The 11,660-nt window shown below is 43.2% G+C and overlaps 1 protein-coding gene across 1 annotated transcript in view; it reads right to left on the bottom strand.

The window, feature by feature from the left end:
• Nucleotides 1-3,931: 3,931 nt before the first annotated feature.
• The window catches only part of LOC121876820 (serine/threonine-protein kinase H1 homolog), a 22,559-nt gene continuing 14,830 nt past the window's right edge, over nucleotides 3,932-11,660 (bottom strand). The window contains exons 3-4 of the mRNA XM_042382255.1: nucleotides 6,291-6,428; nucleotides 3,932-4,694 (exon numbers count right to left, since the gene is read on the bottom strand). Of these exons, the coding sequence (XP_042238189.1) occupies nucleotides 4,509-4,694; nucleotides 6,291-6,428 (324 nt within the window). The 3' untranslated portion in view covers nucleotides 3,932-4,508. The remainder of the gene's footprint in view (nucleotides 4,695-6,290; nucleotides 6,429-11,660) is intronic.

Here is an 11,660-nt window from a genome sequence, read left to right as displayed (position 1 = left end):
TAAGGTCTAATTGTTTATGGGAACAGAGGGCACAAAACCAACCAAACCTTCTCGACATTAATAAAAAATACTGTACAGTACTGTTTATTGTTTGGTCATTTGGATAAGATTAGGTACGACTTGTTTAGTTCATTCCGTCTGTTGTAACAAATGAATTATGGTCACCTGGTCTACACACTTTATTATTATTTTTTTTACCCTTACAAGGAGAGCTGTTTTTAAGCAATAACAAACACTGAGTAACCCATGTAAGTATTTCTCCTTAATTATTGTGCACCAGTCATCACCATCCATGCTTTATGAACATTTACCTCATAAAGGTCAACATTAAAAGCTTCATGGCATTAAGGTGAGGAAGGAGGGGGGGATACTGACTTTCTTAAGACAACCAAGCCTCAACTGGGCTACATTCTGAGGTGCGACTGTATAAAATGTTTTCATCTGTAACAATTATAGCTGTGCTGGACGTTGCTAGAGTTTAATGAAACAAACCTTGAACAGTACAGTATCATGTTAAAATAGTATTTATCATGTTGATTCATCAACTTTGCAAGAGTAAACATTTGCATCTTCTAGCTTTTAATTTTTTGCTTAAATTTCATGAGGTGGTACAATATGTTGGTAATTTGTCCCTTGATTAGAATATACAGTCCAGGGTGATTCACTTGCTGGTAGCACCTTCTCCCTGTATACTTGATCTGAATTTAACTAATGTACAAAATGTAGATTTATGTTACTGTAATTTCATCCATGATTCATAGTGTTGCAGGCCAAATGGACCCCAAACTTAACCTTCAAACTTGGGGCTCCTTACAACTAGTCTCCAATCCTATGGTTAAGTTAGGTTAAGTTATATACTGTATAGTTAGTCACTGATCACAAGCCCACCATCTCCACAGTTGATACAAATACAGTGCAGTGCAGTACCAACATGACGACAACAACAATAACAATAATAATAATAAAAATAATAATAATAATAATAATAATAATAATAATAATAATAATTATAATAATAACAATAATAATAATAACAATAATAATAATAATAATAATAATAATAATAATAATAACAATAATAATAATAACGATAATGATAATAATAATAATAATAATAATAATAACGATAATAACAATAATAATAATAATAATAATAATAATAATAATAATAATAATAATAATAATAATAACCTTCCTATATGTAACAAATCTTTCAGGTTGTTCCTTTAACATTATTACTCTTTACCATTTTTTGGGGGGCAAACAGAAAATAAAATAAACCAAATCACACAATATTACAAGAAAAATTAAAGTACTGTATACAGTAATAATTTACCTCACACAAGTTCTGTAATAAATATATAGACATCACGTGAACTTTGGATGAGGTCTTTCAGGTAAGGTGTTCACAGTCACTTTATCTGTATGACCCAAATCTCACAATAACTTAACAAGAAGGATTACAGTACAGCAATATGCTCCATAGAGTCATATACTGTAACTGCAATCTGATAAGTGTATTTCTTATTTACTCTCTGATGCCGCACAGAGCAACCACTTGTTACCAGTTTACAATGCACTGTATACCAAACAGTAAACTGGGTATTGCACTCAACAAATACTGTAGTCTATAAACCGGTAATCACCCGATCAAACTACCACTGGGAAAGAAACCAGAGACTCATATCTGCAAAAGTTTAGTTATGTTTCAAAATTAAAAATTGATCACTTCATCCTGAGCTTACTGATCTATGAGATACCTATCACACATAGTTTATTCTAATGTACATTAATCTATCAGATATCACTAATAATGTTCTATGTTTTCATCACCTGCCTGTACATCATTCTCACCGGTATTGTAAATGGTGGAACAGGTGCCACAATGTCATCCAATATTTTACCATAGTAATTCTCTAGTTCTCATACACCTACACAGAAACACTAAACATCTACAGTGTTGGACAGATTCCTTCAACACACCTGGTAACACCTTTACAGTACCTCATCTACTTGTGGGTCTTGGATGTGTTTGATTTATTTACTTTTCATTATAAGTTACGTGAGAAAAAGTTTAAGAGGAAATTCTTTAATACAAATAAAAATCTGAGTAAACCTTGACGACCCTCAGGTAGACGCCAGGTACAGTATTAATAATAATGTTGGTAGAATTTTGTGTGTAACTGTGACTTTGATTTAATCACTTTACCACTAGTTAACTTAATATTCAGTTGGATGGTCGGTCAGGTGTCTGCCATGCACTGTTGACAAGTCTGGCCACTTCAATGAATTGGAAAATTTTCATAATTTAATAAATTACAATAATTGTGATTGCCATCCAATACCAGAATTTTATACTGTATAATGTTTTAATTTGTACCTGTGAAAATTTATTGGAAGTTGTGAAAGTAAATGTATCAACATTTTCATGATGTTTCCCTCTTTAACATCAGAGATACAGTAACTGTTGAGTAGAGTAGAGCAGAGCAGAGTACAGTACTACCATCATAACCAAAAGAGGACAACAAAAGCTATGTACTCGTAAATCTCGTACATCATCATCTGGATTGTTTTCCTTTTGTACTAAACATCAGATTTTTTTTCTTAAAATTATAAAAAAATAATACTGGTCTTATATATTACCAATAAATATAGAATATCATATGGAGGCGGTGTACATATTTCATCTCTTACTAACTACACCATCACTACATCACAATCACTACACCACCACCATCACTTCACCACCATTCTTCATTTAATAACCTCAAAATCATTATAGATAGAACATACCAGTTTTATTATACTTGACAAACAATTCATAAGACTTATAGGTTCTTTGACATGTGTGGGCCGTGTTCTGTCAGTAATAACATTGACGTTATGAAGGTTTAAAATGGGTCAGACAACATCCTCACTTGTAGTCTCAGCTTTCTCACAGACAGGCACAGACAAAGATAAGAGCGAAACATACACACAAAGATAAAATAGAGACAAAGAAGAGAGAGAGTCTACATAAACCCTTCACATGTGGTATACTGTAGACTAACTGTGGATGGCCAGGAATATGATGAAGGTGATGTATCAAGGGTGACTTTGCCTTTTCAATTTTTGCCCAAGAAAATAAAACCTATGTACAGTATATTATTTACAGTATCAACCCTACTGGGATGATACTGTATCCACTTACTGTACATCTGATTTACCGTATGCAGTCCTTTAATGTACATCCGATTAATGTACATGGTTAACATACGTTCGCTTAACGTACATCTACAGTATTTGACATACAGGTTTTCAGGGGCACATCATGGACAATACATTAAGCTGACACTAACTATACATTTTTGCAAGAAATGATGGTTAGCCCTTCAAGACTTCCTCATAACACAAATGTTACTGTACAACAATGTATAATATATTGAGTGACCATATACTGAAGGCCGGGAACACTGGTCAAACAAATTAAGACACAAACACAGATTAAAATGTGCAGTTATGGACAAAAAGAATTCAGTTGGCAGGGATAGAAGTGGTGTTTGGGAGGGTAGGGGTAGGTGGAGACTTGGCAATGTTGTAGAGAGTGGTGGTTAAAACTCTGTGGTTTTCTTTCAATACCACAAATTGATTCTTTTAGTTTAATTGTGAGGCAGATGCAGCTTACACTCCCTCCATCCCTGTCTGAATTCTTATTGTTCACACCTGTACCTAAACATAAATTAGCATGAAATAATGGAAAATTAAAATCTGAACAAGTTACAATAAGAAATAGATTTTAGACTTGTCCTATTTCTTAAAAAATATTAAAAACATTCTAAAGATTTATTTTTTTCATAAATTCATCCATTCTTAAATTAACACAATAAGATAAATTTAATTATTTACATTAATGGTGGGCAATAATGAGTGAGTGACAAAGGCAGTTGTTTTGTATTAACTAATTCATCACTGCAATAAAGTTATCATTGTTATGAGTGAGTGACAAAGGCAGTTGTTTTGTATTAACTAATTCATCACTGCAATAAAGTTATCAATGTGTGAACCCTTCAGTGATACAACTACCTTACAGTATACTCCACTGAACTGTTCTGTAATAAGGATTATTATAAACATGATACAGTACCTATAAGGTTCTCCAACTTCTTCAAAATGATAACACAAAACAACTGACAGCTGCCACAAGCCCACTAAACTTACTATATTCTTCATACAAAAATACGCCTCATTATATACAACTGGCGGAGGTGTGAACAGGACAACAACAGTACCGTACGATGTGTCTACTGTAGTACCTTCCTAACACTGAGTTTACCTTCTCTTCCAATGGCTATTGTGAATCACAGAATAACACGTCTAATCAACTTGTTCTTCTTCCTCACTAGTCCAAACAAACTGTATCGGTGGAGACATAGACCTATCCTTAAGAAGCTGCCAGCATGTATCAAATTCACTAAAGAAATTCATTAACGACACATAAACTACCATCACCTTTACTAGTAGAGCTTATCTCAGGACATGTACGACGGGTGATGAATTGGATGAGAGATGGACGGATGGAATGACTGGTTCAATCTCTCTAACTCCTGAGGCTTGACGCGTCTACGGACTGTTCGTAGTGACGTGGCCGAACGTGCGGACCTGGACGAGTGAGAGGACGACGACCGCCGACTCCACGACCCTCCAGGAGACTGAGACTGTTGTGAAGGACACCATCATTATAACACAAGACCTACTGATGCTATGTAGATAGATAGATAGATAGATAGATAGATAGATAGATAGATAGATAGATATATAGATAGATAGATAGATAGATAGATAGAAAGATAGATAAGTAGACAGATAAAATAGGTGGACAAATAAAAAGATATAATACAAGTTTACAATTGGTTCAGCAGAAAAAATATACACACTGCAGGTATACAGTTCAGTATGTAATATGTATAGACAACACAGGTATATAGTTCAGCATGTATACAGTTCAGCATGTATACAGACAATACAGGTATACAGTTCAGCATGTATACAGACAATACAGGTATACAGTTCAGCATGTATACAGACAATACAGGTACCTGTATACAGTTCAGCAAGTATATAGAAAATACAGGTATATAGTTCAGCATGTATACAGACAACACAGGTATACAGATCAGCTTGCATACAGACAATGCTGGTACTGTACAAACAATACAGTTACACTGTATGTAGACAATGCAGGCATACAGTTCAGCATGTACCAGGTATATACACAATGCAGGTACAGTACTGTATACAGTTTGGCATGTACATACAATGCAGGTATATACAGTTAAGCATGTGTACAAACTTTACAGTTATACAGTCCAGCATGAATATTGACAATGTAGCTATGCAGTTCAGTAAAGTATGTACTGTACAGTATATAGACAATGCAGGTATAAAGTTCAGTATGTATACAGACAATGCAGGTATACAGTTCAGCATGTATATACAGGTATCCTCCCGATTTACGGTCTCCCTATTTATGATATTTCGCCTGAACGATGGTGATGTATTAAGACCATCTCTCTATTTACGATCCCAAAAATTCACCTGAACAATAGTCATCGTCCGGCCAAAATCGCAGACACATAGAAAATAGAACACATCTCTTGCTGCACTTGTAAGCTGCAGCGTAATCTACCCTCGCGGCGCCACCCAGTGCATTACAGTCTCGCGCTTTTTTCCAAGTTGATCACTTCTGCCTGTGATCATGAAGCTCAATGAAATTATCGGTCAGTATTGGAGCTGTTACTAATCATCGGTGTTTTTTTTTTTACTTTACAGTGAAAGGACATCACTAACGTTCACAATGCACTCTGTTTTGGCGTGTGTGAGGTGATTTTTGCTATTTTTTTGTGACTGTAAAGTGCTTTGCCTCTATTTTTGTTAATAAGATGTGAGCAGTATTGGCTGCTTAGTTAGTACAGCACATTCTAAAAAATTGTGTACTGTATATTTCATTATTTCAGGGGAAATAACCAAGAAAAGTTGGAGAGGAATTTTTCTGATATTTTCAAGATCGGCGGCCACTACGCAACTACGGTACAGTACTGGCTGCAAAGTTTTATGGCTTAAATCAACATTTTCACAGAAATAGACTCTACCTTTAAATCGATTCCACCATAATATTTCTTTTTTCCTCTCATAAAGTATAATTTACCTGAAATAAGATCAAATTCTAAACTTCTTAAAGTATTAACCTGTACTAGACACACTGACATAGAGAAGAAGACTGAGAGGAACATGTACACAACTGTATTAATAACCTGTGTTGCTCTGGGGGATTGGTGGGCCAGGATCCACTGGTGTCTGAGAGCCTCTACCGCGGTCATCCTCAAGTGTGGGTCAACCTCCAGCACCTGACGCACGAAGTCACGTCCACTCTCACTGACCTCCTCCCATACCTGTGGAACACCACAATTATGAACACAATTTATGTCATAAGCCATACCACAGTACTTCCTCAGTTGCTGTAACACATTTCTAAAATGAAAATGAAATAAAAAAGTTGCCCTTGTAGTAAGTTTGGGTTGGGGATTGGTCTGTTCTTTGTTATAACCTTTATTGTCCAGTGTTAGTAAAAGAGGAAAATGTAGTACCAGGAGAAAACCTGCATGTTTGGTGTTGTCACTCTGGATAATCCGATAACACCCTTCTCACATCTGTCCAGGGACAGTATTATATTGTGTTGCATTGTACATCAGCCTGTGTCAAGAATCACACAGACCATCTACACTGATGAATCGCTTAACACTGCCTGAAGGAGGGCTGGAAGTGCTGTCATTGTGGTTCAACCAAATGGCAATGCAATTGAGAAAAGAGTTATAATCAATAATTGAATTATGTAGTTGCAAAACTCACAGCCATAAAACTTGTTGAAACCACTGACAGTCTCATCATCACTGACTCCCTATTTTCACTACTTGCCCTTGACACTCTCAACTTAAGTTGTTGTACGCTTGTCTCCGAAGCCAGACACAAATATGGATACCCGGTACCTAGTTGACGGGGGTGTCAACACCAAGCTGTTGTGTATCCCCTCTCACACAGCCCTCAGTGAACATGACAGTTGATACCTTAGCTAAACTCGTGTCTAACAAAGACACTGTTGAATACACTCTAGGTATGTCAAAAGGAACCCCTATCACTTACAGATGAATTTGAGGCAAGCAGACAAGTGCAAACAGGCAGTAGTCAATTCATTGTCTACTATAATGAGAAGTATCAAGTAAAACATGTTTATGGGGCAAGTAACAAGATCACTAGATTACAAGATGTTGTAACCGCTAGACTAAGGTTAGGATACAAGTATACTGTACCTCTGGCATTATGTTCCTCACGGAGATGTGAAAAAAACTAATTGTAAAGTGTGCGGCCAGACATATGGCCACACACTCCAACACTATGCTCTAAGCTGTGAGAAGACAGAACCTTTTAGGAACAGGTCCAAGTACACTGTGTGTGTGTGATGGTACAGCACTTTATATCTAAGGGCAAGATAGCTGACATATTAAGATTGTAGATATTTTGCACTTAGTAGCTGAGTCAATTAATAACCATAACGTGCTTTAATGTTTCTCATGTAGATGTATTACAAAGTGTGCCTCACACTGCTCTATGTCGATTACACAAGTGTGAAGAAGTCAACCTCTATGTATAGAACAAACAAATAAAACAATATATTGGAAATACTCGTTAAGACTCAATGCCACAACATCCTGACCACTGGAGTCTATTAAACACATCCTTTGTGTTTTATTCTGTAATCCTTTTAGTACCAGTGGTTACAGGAAGAATAGGTGCGCAATAAACTAGCTGCTGCTGTCTGCGGCAAAATTAAAAATAAACAAATAAAATTCCATACGAAACTAAGAGCATTAAATGTACACAGATAATATGACGATAATAGTAATATTTAAATGTGTCTTACACTATTAAACATTTACACACTTAAGTATGTACTGTTTATCAGTCCGTATTAAGTTTCATTACATCTATATATAGTAACTTACACAATGAAGATATATTTACATGTGGTTCTATTAATACACATCACTGGGACCAACACCAGTCATTTACAACACATTTATCATCCCTACTTTTTATTGCTCTTAAGTTCTAATACACCATTAGCTTGTGAGCAATATCTTACAATACCACTGTACTGTGCTGCACTGTGTTGTTTCAGTAAGAATAGTACTGTACACAATTAGATCTAAGCTACAGTAATTGAGCATGTAGATATATTCTGAAATACTGCAGCGCCAGTGAACTGTATCAGGTTATGTACACGAGGAACAGTGTTAAGTGCACTGAGTACTGTACACAGGGAGAGTACACTAACATTGTACTCTCTAACTAGTAAAAACCGAGATCAGGCTGAGTACATATACCCACCCCCACCCCTTCCATGAAGTGAGGGATGGGAGATGGAGAGGAGAGGGGTGAGGCGAGAGAGCGAGGGAAGAAGTAGGGATGGGAAGAGGTAGGGGAAGGGTAGGGGAGGGAGAGGTGGCGCCTGTCGTGTTTGCGTAGTGTTGTGTTGTGTTGTGATGACGTCATGGGGTCTTATCTAATATGGCGCGCGCACACACACACATTTTTTAAAGTTCTTACATTGTTCATCTCTCTTCCTACCTGTCCTTACCTTAACCCTGGCTGAGTGCGTGAAGTGGCAAGTCATCGTACTCAAGGGTTTAAGCAATCGTACTCAAGAGTTAAAGATGTTGCACTCAAGGGTTTAGGTCATTGTACTCAAGAGTTTAAGAAGTCGTATTCAAGAGTTTAAGATGACGTACTCAAGAGTTTAAGACGTCGTACTCAAGGGTTTAAAACGTCATACTCAAGGGTTTAAAACGTCATACTCAAGGGTTAAGATGTATACTCTAGGGTCAATATGTTGTACTCATGGGTTTAAGACGTAGGGGTGTGAGGCTGGTGTGGGTAGTCGAGTGAGGGTGGTGGAGTGTGGGTGGTGGAGTGGGTGGGTGGGGGTGTGTGGGTGGAGTGTGGGTGGTGGAGTGGGTGGGTGGGGGTGAGGGTGGTATGGGTGGTGGATGTGGTGGTGGAGTGTGGGTGGGTGAGTGTGGGTGGTGGAGGTGTGGGTGGTGGTGGGTGGGTGGTGGAGTGTGGGTGGTGGAGTGTGAGGTGGGTGGGTGGTGGGTGTGAGGGTGGTGTGGGTGGGTGGGGTGTGGGGTGGGTGGGTTGATGGGGTGTGGGTGTGGAGGTGGGTGGGTGGGGGTGGGTGGTGTGGGAGGTGGTGTGGGTGTGGAGGGTGGGTGTGAGGTGGTGTGGGTGGGGGGTGAGGGTGGGTGGGGGTGTGGAGGGTGGTGTGGGTGGGGGTGTGAGGGTGGTGGGTGGGGTGAGGTGGTGGGTGGGGTGGGAGGGTGGTGTGGGTGGGGTGGAGGGTGGTGTGGGTGGGGGGTGGGAGGGTGGGGTGGTGGGGTGTGGAGGGTGGTGGGTGGGGGTGGGAGGGGTGGTGGGGGTGGTGGGGGGTGTGAGGGTGGTGTGGGTGGGGGGTGGGAGGGGTGGGGGTGTGGAGGGTGGTGTGTGGGGGGTGGGAGGTGGTGTGGGTTGGTGGGGGGGAGGGTGTGGGTGGGGGGTGTGAGGGTGGTGTGGGTGGTGGGGTGTGAGGGTGGTGTGGATGGGGGTGTGGAGGGGTGGTGTGGGTGGGTGTGAGGGGGTGTGAGGGGTGGGTGGGGGGTGGGAGGGTGGTGTGGGTGTGTGAGGTGGTGGGTGGGTGAGGGTGGTGTGGATGCGAGGGTGGTGGATGGGGTGGTGTGGATGCGAGGGTGGTGTGGATGGGGTGGGGGTGGTGTGGGATGGGAGGGTGGTGTGGGTGGAGGTGGATGGGGGTGTGGGGTGGTGGGGGGTTGGGAGGGGTGGTGTGGATGGAGGGTGGTGGGGTGTGAGGGTGGTGGGACGGGGTGTGGGGTGGTGTGGTGTGAGGGTGGTGTGGGACTGGGAGAGGGTGGTGTGGGGTGAGGGGTGGTGTGTGGGTGTGGTGTGGATGGGAGTAGTGTGGTGTGGGTGTGGAGGGTGGTGTGGATGCAGGTGGTGTGGGAGGGAGGGTGGTGGGATGAGGGTGGTGTGGATGGGTGTGAGGGTGGTGTGTGAGGTGGTGTGGATGTGGGTTTGAGGGTGGTGGATGGGGGGGTGTGGGAGGGGGTGGTGTGGATGGGGGTGTGGGGTGGTGTGAGGGTGGTGGATGGGGTGTGGGGTGGTGTGGGTGTGAGGAGTGGGGTGTGAGGGTGGTGTGGATGCGAGGGTGGTGTGGGTGTGGAGGGTGGGTGTGGATGGGGTGTGTGGGGGTGTGAGGGTGGTGTGGTGTGAGGGTGGTGGGGGGTGTGGAGGGTGGGGGTGTGTGGGAGGGGTGGGGGTGGGGTGGAGGGGGTGGGGTGTGTGGGGGTGTGAGGGTGGGAGGGGGGTGTGGGGGTGTGGGGGGGGGGTGGGTGGTGGGGTGTGAGGGTGGTGTGGGTGTCAGGGTGGTGGGTGTGAGGGTGGTGTGGGGTGGGGTGAGGGTGGTGGGGTGAGGGTGGTGGGTGTGAGGGTGGGGGTGTGGGAGGGTGGTGTGGGTGTGGGAGGGTGGTGGGGGTGTGGGAGGTGGGGGGAGGTGGTGTGGGTGAGGGGTGGTGGGGTGTGGAGGGTGGTGGGGGGAGGGGTGGTGGGGGTGGAGGGTGGGGGAGGGGTGGTGGGGGGTGTGGGTGGAGGGGTGGTGGGGGTGGAGGGTGGTGAGGGTGAGGGTGGTGGGGGGTGTGAGGGTGGTGGATGGGTGTGTGGAGGGTGTGGGAGGGTGGTGGGGTGAGGGTGGTGTGGGATGGGGGTGTGTGGGGGTGTGGGGTGTGAGGGTGGTGGGGGTGTGGAGGTGGGGGTGTGGGAGGGTGGTGTGTGGGTGTGAGGGGTGGTGGGTGTGAGGGTGGTGGGTGTGAGGGTGGTGGGGGTGTGGAGGGTGGTGTGGGTGAGGGGGTGTGAGGGTGGTGTGGTGGGAGGGTGGTGGGGGTGTGAGGTGGTGGGGTGTGGAGGGTGGGGTGGGAGGGTGGTGGGGGTGTGAGGGTGGTGGGGGTGTGAGGGTGGTGGGGGGTGAGGGTGGTGGGGGTGTGAGGGTGGTGGGGGTGTGTGAGGGGTGGCGGCGCCAGCCTTGGTACCAGCGGCCTGCTTGACAATGGCAGCATTCTTATCCTGCACTCTGGCCCCTCCCTCCTCTCTCCCTCCCTCCTCCATCCATCCCTCCCACTCTTCATCTGTCTCTCCCTCTCTTCATCTCTCCCTCCCCCACCCCCCTTTCCTCCACCTCTCCTTCCCTCCTTTTCTCCATTTCTCTCTCCCTCCTTCACGCCCGTCCGCCCACACACGTCATCACGCCCACCCGCTGCCACTCAATACCCACTCCACCACTCAATATCCCCCTCCTCCACACAGTATCCCTCTCCACCACTCGAATCCCTCTCTCCACTACTCCCTACAGTTAGATACAAGAGTGAGTCAGGAAGCAAACTGTGGCACTGGTTTATACTTCTCGGTTATTGTTTCGTGATGTGAACAGCGAAGAACAAGAACATGAAAAAGAACAATAATAAGAACAGGAACAACAGTAACATCAATAACAACAACAACAACAACAAAAACACCACCAATAA

This window comes from Homarus americanus, unplaced genomic scaffold (assembly GCF_018991925.1).
Source record: "Homarus americanus isolate GMGI-L3 unplaced genomic scaffold, GMGI_Hamer_2.0 scaffold50281, whole genome shotgun sequence".
Classification (NCBI taxonomy): Eukaryota; Metazoa; Arthropoda; class Malacostraca; order Decapoda; family Nephropidae; genus Homarus; species Homarus americanus.
The sequence above is the reverse complement of the archived record's forward strand: the minus strand, read 5'-3'. Positions and strand labels throughout refer to the sequence as shown.